Here is a 20,450-nt window from a genome sequence, read left to right as displayed (position 1 = left end):
TTTAAAAAAATTATATCTCTTTTTAATTTTTTTATCTATAAAAAGATAATTAGATAAATTAATACCATTATGTTAATTAGAGAGTAAGGATAAATAATTTTTTAATACGGACTCAGCGTAAAGTTTAAGATATGGTTGGATATTTTTTTCACATACTGTTTTTTTAACGTATTCAAAGCCTAATTTTTGTATAATTTTATATTTATTTAATTGTACTAGCACCCTATTACAATTGAGGGAAAAAAAGATAAATTGCCTTTAGAAAAATCTAATTTTATTCTTTTGGCTCAATAATGTGGTTCAGGAAATTATTTTTGATTTAAAAGACCAGAAAAAAGAAAGTATTTGTAAGTTTTAAATTTTAATTTAATTTTGTCAAGATTAATTATAGCATTATGAAGGGAAAAGCCAGAAAATAAAAGTTACAGGACTCTTATTGGAATTGAAAAACTTTTTGAGGTGGAATGAAAAATTTTAACATAAGTTGACCAGCGTGTAACTCACTCGAACTCAATGGCACCGTAGTGGCGGGGCATTCCGCCCCCGGTCGACGCGCGGCGGCGCTGGGGCGGCCCGAGCGGCGAGACTCTAATCGTGGCGCCGGAGAATCCGACCCCCGCTATCTGAAAATTCTGCCGAGCCGGGCTCGCAGTTACCAGCGGGCGGAAGCAGAGGGCGAAACCAGCCAGTTCGCCGCCGGGGCGCTCCGTCGCTGAACGCCTCGCCGGAAGCGGCTTCATGAGCCAAGGAGGAGCGGAGGATTCGGACGCCCATCGTGGAGACATTCCCCGGTACGATTCGGACTTCGTTCTCTTCGTATGGGACGGAAGCGGCCGCGGAGAATCGTCGTCGGGACGCCCGCTTTCCGGCGAAATCACCAAGTCGGAGCCCGCTACTGCCCTCATCAAATGTGACATCGGAGGATTCGAGAATCTCGTATAATGGTCTTCTGGCGTCATTCCCCGGTCCGACACAACGGCGGCGGCAGCGTCGGCGGAGACAGGACCGGGGAGCTTTTTCTTCCGGCGGCGGCGGTTCAGGAGGGAGGAGAGCCAGGAGGTGGACTTGCGAAAGTTGTGCGTCTTCCCCTCTCCGCCGTCTCCTCTGCGACCGTGGTTGTGATCGAGGCGGCCGAAGAAGGCCGAGAGAAGGGAGAGCCGCGCCAGGCCAGCGGCGGCGGAGGATGGGGCGGAGCAAGGGATAGGATCTGGCTCCTCTAAATGCTCTGTGTCGGCGGCTACGGAGTTCAGACGTTCACGGAGGCAGGTGGCGCAGACGCCGGCGCCGCTCTCGATTGGGTGGCTCTTGCAAGTCATAGGCTCTGCTGCGACCTCTCGGCGTTGCTCTCTTGCTCTTGCTGAATAAAAAGAGAATTAACAAAGTCAACCTTTTCTATTTAAAAAATATATATATTTTTAAAAAATCCTTATTTATTTATTTATTTATTTTTTCTGAAGTTTTACTAATAAACAAATTACAGATGGTATGACACCCCTTTAATAATAATTTAAATAGAAATAATTTTTCAATGGACTAAAATCAAACATCATCAGTTTCAAATTTCTTTTAAGATGATAAAAAAATAGTATAAGAAAACCAAATATTTTTTTTTTTCAAATTCAACAATATTTTTTTTTCAAATAGATAATAAGTTGAGGTGATCATGACCAAGAGATAAACGGTTGAACTGTTCTATTCTGAGAAGCGAAATAACACTTTCAATTGAAATAATTAATTGCCTCTGCTTATAAGCTGTAAACCAATTGTTAATTAATATTAGTTATTTTGATGATTGAAAATGCATGTATGATGTATATTATATAAGATTATATTTATTTATTCATTTCACAAGAATATCCTAATCACACAATATATAACCTTGAATGGATAAATTGATGCATGTTAGTTCAAGCACTAATTAAACTTCATTAGCCATATTTTATATATGTCTAATTGGACTTGCTAATATGATATGTACAATAATATTTTGACAAGAATATAGATTAAATAAATTATGGACTTGCTTTAGGCATAGTCATCACTGATTCTCGGGAGCAAGAGCTTAGAGTTATCATAATTCTCAAGACAAGATGAATATATTGAGATCTTGGTGCCATGAACTCATCCAAAGTTATGCTAACTTACAGCTTCGCCCAACAAGAAAGATCACCAACCTCAAACACAAATGTGTTGTCCTTGAGGTAATGATCAGGAAATGGTTTGGCTCTATGACACCAGCTGCCAACAACTACAAGATCGAAGAAGTCGGCAAGGCCAAGGGGGGTCATGAACTCTGCATTGGTTATGGGAGCATTGCTCAGTGTCGCCCATTTCAGGCTATCTATCCACTGGCTTCAGCTGCTCCTGCACAGTGTTTCAATTCATAGTTTGTCATTTTCTTTATAGGATCGGATTATTTGGTACTCGAAAGAGAAAAAATAAAGTGTGCTAACTGGAAATTCCAGCAGCGTAGTTGTTCTTGTGGATCTGCCTAACAATTGTTCAGAAACTTGAAAGATGTAACTAAACCTGACCTTGAAATTTGTGCAGCTTAACTTCGAAACAAGGCTTCCTTTTCGTTCATAAATTAGATGGCTTTCCCGTTATCCCAATTGGGAAACAATGAGTTCTTGACTTCACCTTTGTGCTTCCACTGATGGTTTTAATGTAGAATTTCTCTGTTTAGAATACTTCTATCATACTGGGCCTTTGAGAAGTTCTTTTCATGACGAGGCCTCCTGTTCTTACAAGGAAACAACACCTGTCTCTTCTGTGGTAGATTTGTGATGGGATCTAGACATCTAGATCCCACACAAGAGGATGGTCCAAAAACTCATCATTCTGTCGTGTTGTAGGCGATTAGATGGCTTCCCCCTGGCTTCTCACCTTTGTCAAAGCCTCCACCATTTGCCCTAGTGTTTTGGGTGCTCGCTTGCCTAACTATCTTGAACACACCTACTTGGCCACCAAGTCTAGCAATGGCCATGGCTATCAAAGGCCATGCTTATCAACTCAACTGACTAGAACAGGAGTGGTTAATTGAATCAGAGGGGCAGAAGAGAAAAGAGGTGTCATGATCCACGAGATGCCTTTAGAATTACCGCTTTCTACCTTCTTGCTTGTCTAGATCCATGAGGTTGCGTACAGCTTTAGCTCATTGCATATATCTATTGCTTGCAAAATTGGATACAATAACAATCAAGTCTTAACCCCTCTGGGCCGGCCTGCAAAATTGGATGCTTGCATTTTTCTTTTCAACCATTACAGAATGCGCGTGTTCATCATCATCCCTGTAGAAAAATCATCAACTAGAACTTGGTAGAAAAAAAAGCATCAAAACTCTCTCAAACAACTTTTTTGCTATGTAACACGAGGACTTACCGTCGCTGCTTAGGCCATCAAAAGCCAATTTGAGCGGCCATGGGGTGAACATCGATCCAATCATATAGACCAACAGTAGAAGGCTGTTTTTATCTAAGCAACTTGGATCTTTGGTCCAAAAAGTGAGTGACTGATCCAACCTTTTCAGTCCGACGACTAAAGATAAATGTCAATAACCATGCAATTCCAAAAGTTGGAAACCAGAGTATTACCAGGTGCAGACCACTAATTTTCCCTATAAGTGCTCTTGTTTACTCATCTCACCATCTTAAACGACTTTGCTTCATTGTTTACTAACTCAAGTCTTCTTCCTTGGATGGCTCTGTTCCCTCAACTACTGCTCTTTTTCTTATCTGCACTTCCATATCAGCATTTGGCCAGAGGTGATACATGCCGTGACTGCTTCATCCAATCTAGGGCAGCTTACTACCCGGATTCTGATACACAAGGAACAGAGTGTAAGATCCAAAGACATTACTATCAGTAAACATGCCTCAAAGTTACAATTTTACCTGATTACAGCTGGTGCATGCGAGTATGGCACTTTTGGAGCAACACTTAATGGCGGGGATGTTTCAGCAGCATCTAAGCTTTATCGAAACGGTGTGGGTTGTGGTGCATGCTATCAGGTGGTTTTCAACACAAATGGTTACCAATACTTTAAGAGATAGTATTGATCTCTCCTAAAATAGCTTTGTAACATTCTAACATAATTTATGCTAATTACACCTCCTTTCTAACACACTAGCCCACAAATCATATTAGGTGAGATGTATTAATGCCAAATTCTGCTCAAACAACGGTGTTACAATAGTTATTACAGATTTGGGTGCAAGTGGCGATACTGATTTTATTCTTAGCCAGCATGCCTTTGCTAGGATGGGCCAAAATGCTGATGCAGGTACATCCCTTCTAGCTCTCGGTTTCATCGGCATCGAGTATCAGAGGTATGTAATGCTTCTTAGAGATAATGTTTTTCCCGTTTTTATTTGTCTTTTTTGACCGACACCTACTACAGTTCAGCCGTGACCCTAGAGTACAACCAAGAACCTGGACTTAAACATTATTGCCATTTCAGGGTTTCTTGCAGCTACACAAACAGGAACATTGCCTTCAAGATTGACCAGAGCAGCAACTACCCTTACTACTTTGCTTTTCAAATTTGGTATCTTCAAGGGAACAAGGATATAATAGCAGTTCAATTGTGTGAGGTAAAGTCTAAACACCTGTCTGTTCGACAGATGAATCAACAAGTAATATTATTAAATATTGACCTATAATGGTTTGATGATGATTGTGAATTTGTTTGTTGTAGACTGAAAAATTAACATGTAAGTTGTTGGAGAGAAGCCATGGAGCAGTGTGGGCAGTGGCATCCCCACCAAGTGGAACTCTCTCTGTGAGGATGCTACTGAGTGGAAGCGATGACGGAGATGAATCATGGGTCGTGCCTCCCAATAATATACCGCAAAATTGGACTTCTGGAGTCATATATGATTCTGGAATACAAGTTTAGTGGCAACTACGGCAGTATTAGCTAGATGCTTTTAACACCTTATAACAATTGATATCTTATTTATTCCATAGTTGCTCGCAAATTATCAAAAAGATTTCAAAGGAAAAAAACAAATTCAAATATCAAAAGTATGAAATGTATTTGTCTTGTATCAAGGGAAAAGGGGCCCAGAATCACTTGCCTTCTTGATGTTGCCATGTTAACCTCTCATGTATAGTTGGAGAGTGCTGGAGGGAAACACAACGAACAAGAGAGCAGATATCTTTAGTTAAGTCAACAAAGTTTCATCCCTACCAAATAAGAAAAGCACAAATTGATTAGGAAGTTTATGTTAACTCTTATCACAAACCCAAAAAAAAAAACACAGTGAAAATTGTATAAACAATCAGCCATACCGCATAGACTTGACATGTCATCTTGTAGCTCACCATCAACATTTCAATGGATTCCAAAAAGCAATGAAAGAAAGCATGGATTCCTGCTGATATTCATAAATGTCATGCTGCCTTGCTTCAATAATATGAGAAGGTCATGGTCAAAGTTGGAAATGCTCTATTGAGCATGTTGTTTTTGTACATAAGACAATGTTAATGTAGAACAAGCATATATCCTGCTACACTTTTAAAGAACACAAAGGTAGTCTACACAAAAATGATTCCATTGTCTTTTATGGTATCAAGTACAATTGCAAGTTTGCCTTCAATTCTCTCATTTTTCTTGGGTTCATAAGCCAGTGCAAAAACATCGGCATCCTTTGATCGTTCAGCAATCAGTTGTCCAATGGTCCTACAAGCATCATCGTCAACAAGAGATGGCAAAGTATTCCTGAGTTCCCTAGAATTAGTGCTCGCTACAGATACAACTTTGCTCGTTCCTCTATGCATCACTTTTGCATGAATGTATCTCTTGGAGAAAAAAACATTTAGCAGGAAGGGCCGCATGTACATGTCAGTTCTTTGCTTCCATGATTTTCTATTGGGCCTCTTTGCAGCTTCACTTCTTGATCTGCGAGTCCAGGCGGCCTGTACAATACCAACCTGCAAGAGTAATCATAGAAATACTAACTTAAATAGAGTATACAAATATGTTACAAGTTGCAATCTGATAATCTAACTAGTCAAACATGTGAAGTTGTGTCTAATTTGACAAAAGCATAAATAACAATCAAGGTTTGCTTTGTTCTAATTATTGATTAGATATCTCCAGTTATCTATGAGATGAGTTAAAAAGCTTACAGAACTACATAGAGAGAATGCCAATATAGTAGAATTTGGTTGAGAAGGAATTATCAGTTTGATAATTATTGAAACCAAAGTAATACTGTTATGTGAGTGAATCCAAATGCTGTAATAGAAAAATGACAAGCATGGTTTTCCAAACTGAATAATGTAAGCTTTTGAATTGAAGACATCGTAAGCCAACTAGTGTTATAGAAACCTGATATCATGTGATATTTGTGTGCCCGAACTCAAATATTCAGATGGTACCTTAGCTCGAAAAAGAAAAACAGGAGGTCATTTTAACAACAGAAAGAAAGAATCCACACCTATCTCATTACCCATGAGCAAACAACAAACAACAAACAACCAATCCCATGACTACTGTGCCCACTGCAAAAGGCCCACGACATTGTCTCTGAACAATACCAAGGCAGAAACAGAAAATGCTACTTGAAGTCTCCAATCATTCAATTCAAATTAAGAACATAAGCCTTTTGATTTATCAGAATTGGACTCACGAAGTCCAATCCATTGATTCACTAGACCAAATTCATTTTCTCCACTTCTCTGCCAAACAATTGTAAGAATTGGAAGGAGAAACTCAAAATTCTACTTTCACTTCATGTTATTTTGAAATTTTATAAATTCCAATAAAATCGTAAAAATTATTTTATAAGAATAGACGGTTCAAATTGCAGTAATATCATAAATCAAACAATGAAATAAAAGCATCGTTAATCCTACTTGTTCGCTACAATTTCATTCATTTCCTGGATTTCATGCGCAGAGATCAAACGTGAAGGAAAACGATTCCCACATTCTTGTACTAATTCAGCAATCGGGATCGCGAGTATGGCCTATTCAGACTAAGAAGCACAAAGTTTCAAAAACCCTAAATCCTAGAGCTCACGCATTCTCTAGCACCCACGAATTACTCCAGTATGCTGCAAGAAAATTGATCGAGAATAAAAAGAAAGAACCTTTCGTTTGGGAAGGAAGGGAGAGGGTGATCTGCAGAGCTGCTGAGAGGAGATCTGGACGTGTGAGATTGACGAAGACCACGACAGAGAAGCGTACTGCTTCGTCAGAGGGCTCCTATCGACCGTGCAACAGACAGAAGGAGACGCACGGCAGAGAGAAACCGTAGCAGGAGGGGAAGAAACCAGGGCAGCCCATGGCATCGCCATTAGCGTGCGCGGGGCCGAGCTCGACTTGGGTAAGAGAAAGGAGGACGAGCAACGATTTTCGAACCGTGACCTTTGCTTGTAGAATACGTTCGTAGACCGTTCGATGGAGATTGAACGACCATCAGTCGTCTATCACAAGTTGATCTGAGCTTATTAGACAATTCAGCTAAGATTCAAAATGATCTGTTTGATTCTATGACTTTTCGATAATTTTTTAAAGGGCGCATTCCAAGTTTAATTATATCCAAATGATAGATTCAAAATTTAGAATTCTTAAAAAAAAAAACATACTTGATTCTAATTTTATCCTCATTATTACTATTAACTTTTTCTGTATTTTTTTCCTCTTTACTTTCTCTTCAACCATTTCACTCTTCTCTTTCATCTGTCATTTTACCTGTCACATTTATTCTTTCTCTTTCCACTCTCTTCTTTCCCTACAATATCTTTTTTCTCTTCGTTTTTTAATTATTATCTTCTAAATTTATTTATTTTTCCAAAAAAAAGGTTAATAAAAATATTTAAATTATTTTACTATTTTTAATATATAATTATTGATCCTGTCCGAATCGCCGAACCAAAGGACGCTGGGCACGTGGCGCACTGCTAGTCGAGGGTGTAGGCCTCCGTCGGGTCACGCGAAGCTCCGGCGAACCTGCACAGAAGTCGGGCCGGGAAGAGTTCCCGGCGGCGACCCTCCGACGCTCAAGTCAGGCAAGCAAATAATGTGAAAGGTGGCCTCAGAGATGAATTTCGCGCGTACCTCCGGCGAAGTAAGTGACCTCTTATATAGAGTGATGAGAGAACTAATACACATCCACCGAGGTACATACATGTCAGCAACCCATACCTTGGTATGCCCTTGTCAGAGAGCTTACCTGACACCATACTGCTACAGTCTGAACATGTCTTCGATGGGACAACGGGACACCCCGTTGTCAGACTAAGGATATGGCCTAGCCATACGATTTGACGGCTGTCAGAAGATGTTCCCGTCCCTTACCCATCGCCCGGCCGGGACGTCCGTCTGGCCGGCCGGGCGAAGAACGTCGTCCAAACGGCCTTCACTCCTTGCGCCGGACGGCTCTTCCTTTAGCTCGGGTCATTATGTACTATTTCACTGAGCGTCGGAACCCTGGTCCCTACCAGGGTGCCTCTTACTACCAGATGTTTACTGGCAAACCTATTGGCTCGCCCTCCTATCGCGGGTCCGGTCGGCTCACCATTCTTTAACGGATCGCCCGGCCCTCTGACCTTCACATGGCGTTGACCCCTCGTTATGGGGTTCCGGATTCTTACCCCTGGATCACTTGCCTTCCCCCCGAGTCTAGTCGAAGGAGGCAAAGTCCGACTGACTGGACTGCCGATCTGACTGAGTAATGAGCACTGCATTAGGCCGCTCGGCTAGGCCTAATGATGCTTGTCTGTTCGGCGGTATATGGTCCGTGCCTTGGTGGTCCCTTGAACTCCATGCTCGATGCTCTCCCCTACTGTTCATCACGTGCGCTGCGCACGGTAAGGGGAGCTCCTTAAATGCGGCCAGTAGCTCGCTGACGCGTGGCGATCGTGCGCTTGTCAGCGCATGGCGGTGGCGTCACTTCCGATGGGACAGCCGCCGTTTGAAATGAACGGCTGGATGATGACCTCGTTATCGACGACCTGGATCGGACGGTGGAGGTTGCTCCCGGGCGGCAATATAAAGTTCGCGGCTTCGTTTCCGCCGCCTCATTGCTTCACTCTCCTCCGGCACTTCTCTGCGCGTTTTTTCCTCCGACGACCTCGCCCCTCAACTCTTCGGCCAACCTCAGCCCTTCGTCGATCATCTTCTTTGTTTGTAAGGCCCTTTCTCTTGTTCTTAGCGTTTCCTCCTTTTTGTTACCCATTTCCTTCAATCGGTTTTTCTCCATTCCTTGCTTGCACCTTCTCTCTGGGTCCTATATTCTCATCTCTTGACCATGACTAGCACCTCGCAATCAACCGGCGGCGCTCCAGGTTTATGGTACACGACCATGGAGAGCCGTTTTGATGAGGAAGACGCATTGCGTCTCATCCGGACTTATGACCTGCCGATCGACCATCAAATAGTGTTAGCCACACCGACCGATCGGCCTAATGAACCGCCGTCCGGCACAGTACTTTTCTTCCGAGACCAATTTCTGGCCGGACTGCGTTTTCCACCCCATAAATTTTTCTTAGAAGTCTGCAACTATTTCCGTATTCCGCTCGGCCAGGTAGTTCCCAATTCTATTAGGCTGCTGAGCGGAGTGATAGTTTTGTTCAAGCTGAACAACATCCCTTTAGACCCAAAAATTTTCCACTACTTCTACTATCCCAAGCAAGCCGAGTGGGGCACTTTTGTTTTTCAATCTAGGATAGGTTTCGTCCTTTTTGATAGCATGCCGAGCTCCAATAAACACTGGAAGGAGTATTTTTTCTACATACGTTTTCCCGAGCGGCCAACTTTTCGCACCAAGTGGCAGACTGCAATGCCAGCGCAACCGGAGCTCGGCAAATTTAGAGGCGACGCGACCTATCTTAATGCAGCCGAACGGCTAGTTGGCCAGCGATATCATATTGACAAGATGCTCTTTCCGGGAGTAATGCACCTATTCGGCTTGTCTTCTACCCCAGCTGATCTGCCTTGTAGCATGAGTAAGTTCCCTTATCTTCCCCTTTATTTTGTTCTAACTGATTTATTTTTTGCTTCTGCAGCTAAAGTCATGTGGCGTGCCAGAGCTACCGAGAAGCTCAAATTGAAGGCCGCTCAGATTGAGGAGGTGACGAACAAGGAGGCCGCCGAGCGGGGCCTGGCTCCATCTGATCCGGCCGGCGGAGAAGGTGAGGGGGCACCAATTGTCCCCGAAGCCTCAGACGTCCCTGCCTCTCACACTGAGGCCACGGGCGACCTGGAACCTCCTACCGAGGCCGAGGTAGAGGACCGTTCGGCCGATGATGTGCCTTTACGCACTCGGAAGCGCCGACGACCAGAATCTGCCCCTGCCCCTACACTTGATGAGCCACAGCCCGAGCGGAGCGCGGGCGCACCGGTGCTGTCCGGATCGGTTTCCCTCGAGAGTACCCCAACTCCTCAGGGTTCTCCGAGGGCCAGCTCTGAGGTGCCGCCATCCAGCCCGTCAAGAACTTTGCGCCGTATCAGGCGTATGGGTGAGCTTCCCTCCTCGTCTGCCGGTGGGCCGTCCGGTAAGGCCACTGCTTCTCAGAGCGAGCCGAGCGGCCAGAATTTAATTAAAACGGTTCTACGCCTACCTTCGGAAGCCTACATGGCTGCTGCTGATCGGCCAGTGATCCTCGAGCAACAGATTACCCTGACCGGCTCCCTTGCACAAGCTTGGATAGATGCTCGGCGTCGAATAGCCAAGATGACTCCCGGGCAGCTCGGTGACAGCAACTTACAACAGGCCACCGGGGTATACTCTTCTTTTCCTTGTTTGCATATTCGAATTATGTCTTTGAACTGGGCACATTTGCTGGCAGAACTGGGTGGAGCAGATCACGATTAGCGATCGGTTGGCCGAGCTGGAAGATGAGCTGAAAAAACAAAAGGCTGCGGGGGGTAACGGGCAGTCGACGGCCGCTCTGGAGAAGGCCAAAAAATCACTGGATGCCGAACGGAAAAGGGCTAACGATTTAGCGAGCAAGGTCGTTCGGCTTGAAACGATGATCAAGCAGCGAGACAAGGAGATCAAGACGGCGACCACTCGGAAGCAGCAGGCCATCAATGATATGGACCGTATGAAGGTGGAGATCAGGGGGCTGGAACAATGCATCAAAGACTTGGACGCCCTGCTAGCTACCGAGAAGGAGGGCCGCTCGGCGGATCTCCAGAGATTCGACGGAGATTTGGCAGAGCTCCAAGCCGCCAGCGATGCCGCCCACGCCGCGCTCAAGGAATACCAAGAGGGGGAGTCGGCCAGCTCGGGCGAAGTGAGGAAGGCGTTCCTTCGCTCGGAAGACTTCGGAGAGAAGTTTACCGACAAGATATCCATCACATTCGAGGAGGCGATCAAGGCGGCGGTGGGCTATCTGAAGACCAAAGGTCACCTGCCTGCCGAGCTGACCATCCCCCCCGAGGATCTGGCGAGCGTGATGGACACCATCCCCGACGCTCTTTTTAATTTTGATGCGTGAGGAGCGATTTTAGAAACTTTTATGTATTCCCGCCGTTCGGCTCAGACTATCTCTGTAATGACTTTTTTGGCTTCCATAATAGATGATCTTCTGTTCCTTTCACCGTTTAGTGTGGCCAGAAATTTTTCCCAAAGTGTTCTTTAAACCTCTTCCGCTCGGCTACACGCGATGCCAGACAAGTGAACTGTCTTTATTGTCTTTCATCATGCGGCTGAGCAGCTGCTCGGCGTGCGAATCGTCGCTTGTTAACTTGTTTGCCTTTTTAATTCCGATTAACCATCCTTTGCTTCGCGCCTCACCTCAAAGGGGTTTTCGCTGGATTTTTCGCATGAGAGCCGCTCGGCCGCCGGCTCGTTACTTGATATTTAACGTCGGAGCTCGACGGCGCGGATATTTATAGCCGGTCGGCGCGGCTCTCGATTTTTAACGACGGGACTCGTCGGTCTTCCGCTCAGATATTTACAGACGCCGGCTCGTCTCTCAATATTTAACGTCGGAGCTCGACGGCACGGATATTTATAGCCGGTCGGCGCGGCTCTCAATTTTTAACGACGGGACTCGTCGGTCTTCCGCTCGGATATTTACAAACGCCGGCTCGTCTCTCGATATTTAACGTCGGAGCTCGACGGCACGGATATTTATAGCCGGTCGGCGCGGCTCTCGATTTTTAACGACGGGACTCGTCGGTCTTCCGCTCGGATATTTACAGACGCCGGCTCGTCTCTCGATATTTAACGTCGGAGCTCGACGGCACGGATATTTATAGCCGGTCGGCGCGGCTCTCGATTTTTAACGACGGGACTCGTCGGTATATACGCCGGCTCGTCTCTCGATATTTAACGTCGGAGCTCGACGACACGGATATTTATAGTCGGTCGGCGCGACTCTCGATTTTTAACGACGGGACTCGTCGGTCTTCCGCTCGGATATTTACAGACGCCGGCTCGTCTCTCGATATTTAACGTCGGAGCTCGACGGCACGGATATTTATAGCCGGTCGGCGCGGCTCTCGATTTTTAACGACGGGACTTGTCGGCCTTCCGCTCGGATATTTACAGACGCCGGCTCGTCTCTCGATATTTAACGTCGGAGCTCGACGGCACGGATATTTATAGCCGGTCGGCGCGGCTCTCGATTTTTAACGACGGGACTCGTCGGTCTTCCGCTCGGATATTTACAGACGCCGGCTCGTCTCTCGATATTTAACGTCGGAGCTCGACGGCACGGATATTTATAGCCGGCCGGCCTCGATTTTAACGACGGACTCGTCGGCCTTCCGCTTGGATATTTAGACGCCGGCTCGTCTCGATATTTAACGCGGAGCTGGACGGCGCGGCTCTCGATTTTAACGACGGACTCGTCGGTTCCCGCTCGGAGTATTTATAGACGACGGCTCGTCTCTCGATATTTAACGTCGGAGCTCGACGGCACGGATATTTATAGCCGGTCGGCGCGGCTCTCGATTTTTAACGACGGGACTCGTCGGCCTTCCGCTCGGATATTTACAGACGCCGGCTCGTCTCTCGATATTTAACGTCGGAGCTCGACGGCACGGATATTTATAGCCGGTAGGTGCGGCTCTCGATTTTTAACAACGGGACTTGTCGGTCTTCCGCTCGGATATTTACAGACGCCGGCTCGTCTCTCGATATTTAACGTCGGAGCTCGACGGCACGGATATTTATAGCCGGTCGGCGCGGCTCTCGATTTAACGTCGCTCGGATATTTACAGACGCCGGCTCGTCTCTCGATATTTAACGTCGGAGCTCGACGGCACGGATATTTATAGCCGGTCGGCGCGGCTCTCGATTTTTAACGACGGGACTCGTCGGTCTTCCGCTCGGATATTTACAGACGCCGGCTCGTCTCTCGATATTTAACGTCGGAGCTCGACGGCATGGATATTTATAGCCGGTCGGCGCGGCTCTCGATTTTTAACGACGGGACTTGTCGGCCTTCCAAGGCTAACTCCTTACCAGGCCGAGCGGCCTTGGCCTTCGTGACATCCCGCGCTCGAACAATATTTACGCCCGGCCGAACAGCACGGGTCATTTACTTACGAGTAAAGTATGTACTCATCCCGGCCGATCAGCTCGGGGGCCTCTGCTTTCGAGCGCTTGGCTCGGATAATTTATATGCCCTGACCGAACGGCACGGGGTCTTCACGCAGTAATCCGTTCGGCGGAGAATACTCAATGTGTTGTTCATATTTTTGCTTCCTGCATCACAAGTACATAGGCGAATAGCATATACACCAGAATAAATTACATTGGTGCACCTTTCATCCAGCTCGATAAGGCTGAAGATGATTGGCGCTCCACGGTCGATCCAGCTGCCGCCCGTCTTCATCCTCCAAGTAGTAGGCACCCGAGCGGAGTTTTTCAATAACCTTGAAGGGACCCGCCCAAGGAGCTTCAAGCTTGCCGACGTCGCCGACCGGCTTGACTTTCTTCCGGACGAGATCGCCGACCTGGAATGATCGAGGGATTACTCGGCGGTTGTAATTCTGCTTCATCCGCTGCCGGTATGCCATCAGCCGAACGGACGCCTTTGCCCGCTCCTCTTCCACCAAATCCAGCTCCATGTTCCTCCGTTCGGCGTTGTCATTATCATAGCTCTGGATCCGGACGGACTCAACGCCGACTTCAACCGGAATGACTGCCTCGCCGCCATATACCAAATGGAATGGTGTGGCTCCCGTCCCTTCCTTTGGCGTCGTTCGGATGGCCCACAAGACGCCCGGCACTTCATCCGGCCAGCTTCCTCCCAAATGGTCGAGCCGAGCACGCAGAATACGAAGAATTTCCCGGTTGGCTACTTCAGCTTGACCGTTGCTCTGGGAATAGGCCACGGACGTGAAATGTTGCTCAATGCCGTAGCTTTTGCACCAATCCTCTAACATCTTCCCTGTGAACTGCCGCCCGTTGTCGGACACTAGTCGGCGAGGGATGCCGAACCGACAAATGATGTGTTGCCAGATGAATTTTTTAACCATGTGTTCAGTGATCTTTGCCAGCGGCTCGGCCTCCACCCACTTGGAGAAATAGTCGACCGCCACTAGTAAAAATTTCCTCTGCCCGGTCGCCATCGGGAACGGACCGACAATATCCATTCCCCATTGATCGAACGGGCATGAAACGCTTGATGCCTTCATTTCTTCGGCCGGTCGGTGGGAGAAGTTGTGATACTTCTGGCATGAAAGGCATGTAGATACTGTTCAAGCGGCGTCTGTTTGTAAAGTTGGCCAAAAGTACCCGGCCAAGAGGATCTTCCTGGCCAACGAGCGTCCGCCCGGATGCCCCCCGCACGATCCTTGATGTACTTCCCGGAGGATGTAAGCTGAGTCCTCCGAGCTCACGCATTTCAGCAACGGGCGCGAGAAAGCTTTCTTGTAAAGTTGATCTCCGATGAGTGTAAACCGACCGGCTCTCCTCCTGAGGAGCCGGGCTGCATACTCATCGGATGGTGTGGCGCCCGAACGGAGGAACTCTATGATGGGTGTCCGCCAATCGCTGGGAAATGTGAGACCTTCCATCCGGTCGACGTGCGCTACCAATAGTACTTTCTCGATTGGTTGCTGTATGGCGACAGGCGTTATTGAGCTCGCAAGTTTGGCTAACTCATCGGCTGCTTGATTTTCTGCTCTGGGTATCTTTTGAACAATAACTTCTTTAAAATCAGCTCTGAGCTTCTCGAAGGCTTCAGCGTAGAGCTTAAGCCGAGCGCTATTGATTTCGAAGGTGCCGGAGAGCTGTTGAGCGGCCAATTGCGAATCCGAGTGAAGAGTTACCCGACCGGCTCCCACATGCCGGGCAGCCTGCAAGCCAACTATAAGGGCCTCATACTCTGCCTCGTTGTTGGTAGCTTTGTAATCCAGCCGGACGGATAAGTGCATCTTTTCTTCTTGAGGAGAGAGCAGCAATATTCCGATTCTGCTTCTGAGCCGAGTGGATGATCCATCCACATATATTCTCCACATAGCTTCCGGCTCCGGCCTTTGCACCTCAGTCACAAAATCGGCCAAGGATTGAGCTTTGATCGCCGAGCGGGGCTGGTATTGGATGTCAAATTCACTCAGCTCCGTCGTCCACTTGATGAGCCGTCCGGATGCCTCTGGATTTAGTAGCACTCGTCCGAGCGGGCTATTGGTTTTGACAACGATCGGGTGCGCCAGGAAGTATGGACGAAGGCGCCGAGCGGCAAGGACCAGAGCGAAGGCTAACTTTTCGAGCCCGGTGTAGCGAGATTCAGCATCTTTCAAAATGTGACTGAGGAAATATACAGGCTCTTCTCCGCTCGACTTCACTAATGCTGAGCCGACCGCATGCTCGGTTGAAGATAAATACATATAAAGTGGCTCACCCGCCGTCGGTTTGGCCAACACCGGAAGAGAGTTCAGATATGTCTTCAAGTCTTCGAACGCCCGATCGCATTCTTCATCCCAGTGAAACTTAGTGGCTTTGCGCAAGATTTTGAAAAAAGGAAGGCTCCGGTCGGCGGTTTTGGAGATGAATCTGGACAGAGCAGTTATCCGACCGGTCAATCGCTGCACTTCCCTTGTATTTCTGGGAGGCGGCATATCTTGCAGAGCCTTTACCTTGATGGGATTGGCTTCGATGCCCCGCTCGGTCACTATGTATCCCAGGAAACGTCCTCCTTTCGCTCCGAACAGGCACGTCTGAGGATTCAGCTTGACTCCATACTTGCGCAGCGTTCGGAAGGTTTCTTCCATGTCCTTGAAGAGGTCGGCCGCTCGGACGGACTTAATTAGAATGTCGTCCACATAAACTTCTAGGTTCCATCCGATCTGCTCTCTGAATACCTTATTCATCAAGCGCTGATATGTGGCTCCCGCATTCTTCAATCTAAACGACATCACTTTATAGCAATAAGTGCCGTCGGCCGTCACAAAGCTGACTTTTTCTTGATCTTCACGGGCGAGCGGCACTTGGTGATAGCCCTGGTAAGCGTCAAGCATACAGATTAATTCGCAGCCGGCCGTAGAGTCCACCAGCTGATCTATCCTGGGCAGAGGATAAAAATCTTTCGGGCAAGCCTTGTTAAGATCCCGAAAATCTATGCACACTCTCCATTTGTTGCCCGGCTTGGAGACTAACACTACATTTGCCAGCCAGCTCGGGAACTGCACCTCGTGTATATGGCCAGCTTCCAGAAGCTTCTCTACTTCCGCCCGGATGATGGCATTCTGCTCGGCGCTATGCTCGGTGAAATTCCAGGCAGCTCATGCGTCGACCAGACGAAGACATCATGATTTCTTCTGAGGCATTGGATCAGTTCTTCTTTCTGATTCTCCTCCAGATCGGATGCAATAAAAGTGGTGGCCTCCGAACGGATGGGGTGAATTTGCACTTCCTCTTTTTCTTCATAAATTAAAGAGGGTGGCTTTTCGGTGATGGCGTTTACCTCAATCCGGGGCGCCTTCCGAGCGGAGTTGGCCTCTGCTCGGACCATCTCGATGTAGCATCGCCGAGCTGCTAGCTGATCTCCTCGTACTTCTCCCACTTGGTCATCCACGGGGAACTTGATCTTTTGATGAAAAGTTGAGAGGACCGCCCGGAATTCGCTGAGCGCCGGTCGTCCCAAAATGACGTTGTAGGACGAGGGAGAGTCCACCACCACGAAGTTTATTGTTCTTGTCCTCCTGAGCAGCCAGCCGGATCTGGCCGACCAGCTGAACTTCGTTACCCGTGAACCCGTAGAGCGGAGTCGTCATGGGTAGCAGCTCGGCTCGATCAATTTGCAGCTGATCGAACGCCCTCTTGAATATGATGTTGACTGAGCTCCCTGTGTCAACAAACACGCGGTGAATAGTGTAGTTGGCTATTACCGCTTTGACGAGCAGAGCGTCGTCGTGAGGCACTTCAACTCCTTCCAAGTCCCTGGGCCCGAAACTGATTTCAGGTCCGCTCGCTCGCTCTCTGCTGCAACCGACGGCATGGATTTGGAGTTGTCGAACGCCCACCTTTCTAGCTCGATTGGAGTCTCCTCCGGTCGGCCCGCCAGCAATGACATTGATCTCACCTCGGGGAGTGTTGCTTTTATTTTCTTCTTCCCGGGCGGACGGTCGGGACCGTTCTCTGGACGCTCGGCGGTTTTCTCGCCTGGGAGAGCACCGATCGGGAGTCTGTTGTCGTGGCCTATCAACTCGAGTCCGATCGGCTTCCTGAATTCTTTGTCGCCGATCGACTGAGGGAGGTCGTCGTCCAGCACTCCGAGGCACCGGATGAGCTACGAATGGAAGACTTCGACAATCCCTTGTGTTGTGCGTATCCGTCCGGTGGAAGGAGCAGAACATCGGGGTCCATCTCTTCTTCGGCTTGGGCCGGGCCGCGGCTACCTCCTGCACATGGGGCCGGACATGGGGAGATCGAATTGCTTCGGCCCTTGGTCCTCTAGGCGGCTGATGAGCGGCGTGCTGTTTCCGCTCGGCTGGAGGATGCCGCTCGGCGGGAGTTTCTTTTTTCCTGGCCGCCTGTGCTTCTTCCACGTTGATGTACTCGTTGGCCCGATGTAACATGTGATCATAATCCCGGGGCGGCTTTCGGATGAGCGATCGAAAGAAATCTCCATCCACTAGGCCTTGTGTAAAAGCATTCATCATGGTTTCCGAAGTGGCAGTTGGAATGTCCATTGCCACTTGGTTGAATCGCTGGATGTAAGCTCGAAGCGATTCCCGGGCTTCTGGCTTGATGGCGAACAGACTCACGCTTGTTTTTTGATAGCGCCGACTGCTGGCGAAGTGGTGGAGGAAGGTCATTCGGAAGTCCTTGAAGCTTGTGATGGATCCGTCCGGCAGCCTCCGGAACCACCGTTGAGCAGATCCCGAGAGAGTGGTGAGAAAAACTCGGCACTTTACTCTATCTGTGTATTGATGGAGGGTTGCCGTGTTATCAAACTTACCTAGGTGATCGTCCGGGTCGGTTGTCCCATTATACTCGCCGATCGTCGGAGGCACGTAGTGCTTGGGCAGAGGGTCTCGTAGAATCGCCTCTGAAAATTGGCGATTGATCCGCTCGGGCGATGCGTCCGCTCGGGGGGCTTTCCCCTTCCTGTCATCTCGTCTAGGCATTTCATCCGAAGAAGACCCCCTATCTCTGTGAGTTGGTAAGGCTTCATGGGTGCGGAATAGAGCCCGATGAAATGCGACGGTGGCAGGTTGTGCTTCCGCTCGGTGGCCTTGCACTTCCGCTCGGCCACCAGATGCTGATGTTGCTTGCTGATCTATCCGCTTGGCAGCGGCTTTCTGTTTTTGCTCCGCGAGCTTGGCGGCCCTTATCTCAATCAAAGCGTCGAGTTCTTCATTTGAAAGCGTCACCGTGTGTTGTCGTCCAGCCTCGTCCATTGTTTCCGATCGGATGCAGGAGCGTTCCCACAGACGGCGCCAAATTGATCCTGTCCGAATCGCCGAACCAAAGGACGCTGGGCACATGGCGCACTGCTAGTCGAGGGTGTAGGCCTCCGTCGGGTCACGCGAAGCTCCAGCGAACCTGCACAGAAGTCGGGCCGGGAAGAGTTCCCGGCGGCGACCCTCCGACGCTCAAGTCAGGCAAGCAAATAATGTGAAAGGTGGCCTCAGAGATGAATTTCGCGCGTACCTCCGGCGAAGTAAGTGACCTCTTATATAGAGTGATGAGAGAACTAATACACATCCACCGAGGTACATACATGTCAGCAACCCATACCTTGGTATGCCCTTGTCAGAGAGTTTACCTGACACCATACTGCTACAGTCTGAACATGTCTTCGATGGGACAACGGGACACCCCGTTGTCAGACTAAGGATATGGCCTAGCCATACGATTTGACGGCTGTCAGAAGATGTTCCCGTCCCTTACCCATCGCCCGGCCGGGACGTCCGTCTGGCCGGCCGGGCGAAGAACGTCGTCCGGACGGCCTTCACTCCTTGCGCCGGACGGCTCTTCCTTTAGCTCGGGTCATTATGTACTATTTCACTGAGCGTCGGAACCCTGGTCCCTACCAGGGTGCCTCTTACTACCAGATGTTTACTGGCAAACCTATTGGCTCGCCCTCCTATCGCGGGTCCGGTCGGCTCACTATTCTTTAACGGATCGCCCGGCCCTCTGACCTTCACATGGCGTTGACCCCTCGTTATGGGGTTCCGGATTCTTACCCCCGGATCAATTATAAAAGAATAAAAATAAAAATAAAATGAATAATATGAACTAATTTTATTAATAAAACTAATTATAAAAAAAATCATTTTTAATGATTTTTACCGTTTAAATACAACATCACTCGTTGTGATGATGATTTTTGGAGATTAGTATCACAATCTAGGTTCTGATCACACATTATGGTGCTAGTTTTGATTGTGGGAGACTGTCCACATATATAAAAAAAAATACTATTTTTAATTATTCTTAGTCAATTATTAATATATAAGGGTAATATTAATACGTTGAGATTAGCGTGCAAGTCAATTGATAACTTATTCTCATAAGTCATGAATATAAGATATCAAGTTGACACATGGGTATATATTACAGAATCTATACTGAATTGATCCGCTATGAAAAGTTTCATGAATCATTATATGAGTGTTATAAATATTCTCATAGTGACTATTAATATAAATAGTCCTTAAATCTGAAGTCACTATAGTTCCCTAAATAAGGAGTTGTGTACTTTGGTATTGACAAACATCACTTGTAATAAGGTAGACTATAAAGTCATTCACTAGATATGCAATAATCTAGTAGAGAGATGTGAGTGATGTACATAAGATTGGTCCCTTACGTATAACAGAAGAGATATCTGCGAGCTCCTTAATTGAATAGGACTATTAAAATACATGGCCATGATATTAAGCTTATTTGGTTAAGCGAGTCTATTTAGAGATCAAGAAACACATAAATTGAATAGAGGATGACATGGTCCATGCCTCGTGGATCAATCTAGATATCAAAAACAAAAAGAATGCGTTATACAAGATAATGGTCACGGATAAGTTAAGTC

At 47.4% G+C, this 20,450-nt stretch overlaps 3 protein-coding genes across 5 annotated transcripts; 1 reads left to right on the top strand and 2 right to left on the bottom strand.

Moving 5' to 3' along the window:
* Positions 1-379: 379 nt before the first annotated feature.
* On the bottom strand, positions 380-3,706 carry LOC121996671. Of its 3 annotated transcripts, none has more exons than XM_042550712.1 (4): positions 3,382-3,706; positions 2,535-3,290; positions 2,146-2,364; positions 380-1,357 (listed from the first exon to the last, which is right to left on the bottom strand). In XM_042550712.1, exon 4 carries the CDS (start codon positions 1,314-1,316, stop codon positions 501-503), a length of 816 nt encoding a protein of 271 aa, XP_042406646.1. In that variant the 5' UTR covers positions 1,317-1,357; positions 2,146-2,364; positions 2,535-3,290; positions 3,382-3,706; the 3' UTR covers positions 380-500. The 3 variants fall into 3 exon arrangements, with proteins under 3 accessions (XP_042406646.1, XP_042406645.1, XP_042406647.1); XM_042550711.1 differs by having other exon boundaries at positions 2,175-2,364; XM_042550713.1 differs by lacking the exon at positions 2,146-2,364.
* LOC121994964 (expansin-like B1) lies at positions 3,698-5,073 on the top strand. Its single transcript, XM_042548835.1, has 5 exons — positions 3,698-3,839; positions 3,904-4,010; positions 4,147-4,328; positions 4,460-4,592; positions 4,697-5,073. The coding sequence occupies exons 1-5, from the start codon at positions 3,698-3,700 to the stop codon at positions 4,895-4,897; spliced, it is 765 nt and encodes a 254-aa protein (XP_042404769.1). The 3' UTR covers positions 4,898-5,073.
* Positions 5,074-5,379: 306 nt separating this feature from the next.
* LOC121996673 (50S ribosomal protein L18-like) lies at positions 5,380-7,369 on the bottom strand. Its single transcript, XM_042550714.1, has 2 exons — positions 7,098-7,369; positions 5,380-5,934 (listed from the first exon to the last, which is right to left on the bottom strand). Exons 1-2 carry the CDS (start codon positions 7,302-7,304, stop codon positions 5,539-5,541), a joined length of 603 nt encoding a protein of 200 aa, XP_042406648.1. The 5' UTR covers positions 7,305-7,369; the 3' UTR covers positions 5,380-5,538.
* Positions 7,370-20,450: the final 13,081 nt, after the last annotated feature.

Source organism: Zingiber officinale, chromosome 6A, assembly GCF_018446385.1.
Source record: "Zingiber officinale cultivar Zhangliang chromosome 6A, Zo_v1.1, whole genome shotgun sequence".
Classification (NCBI taxonomy): domain Eukaryota; kingdom Viridiplantae; phylum Streptophyta; class Magnoliopsida; order Zingiberales; family Zingiberaceae; genus Zingiber; species Zingiber officinale.
The sequence above is the reverse complement of the archived record's forward strand: the minus strand, read 5'-3'. Positions and strand labels throughout refer to the sequence as shown.

Coding starts and splice junctions, on each gene's coding strand:
- LOC121996671 (XM_042550712.1), bottom strand. CDS start 1,316: ATGACTTGCAAGAGCCACCCAATCGAGAGCGGCGCCGGCGTCTGCGCC.
- LOC121994964 (XM_042548835.1), top strand. CDS start 3,698: ATGGCTCTGTTCCCTCAACTACTGCTCTTTTTCTTATCTGCACTTCCA. Junction 3,840..3,903: donor TGATACACAAGGAACAGAGT/GTAAGATCCAAA, acceptor ACCTGATTACAG/CTGGTGCATGCGAGTATGGC. Junction 4,593..4,696: donor TAGCAGTTCAATTGTGTGAG/GTAAAGTCTAAA, acceptor TGTTTGTTGTAG/ACTGAAAAATTAACATGTAA.
- LOC121996673 (XM_042550714.1), bottom strand. CDS start 7,304: ATGGCGATGCCATGGGCTGCCCTGGTTTCTTCCCCTCCTGCTACGGTT. Junction 5,935..7,097: donor CCTTCCTTCCCAAACGAAAG/GTTCTTTCTTTT, acceptor TTACTCTTGCAG/GTTGGTATTGTACAGGCCGC.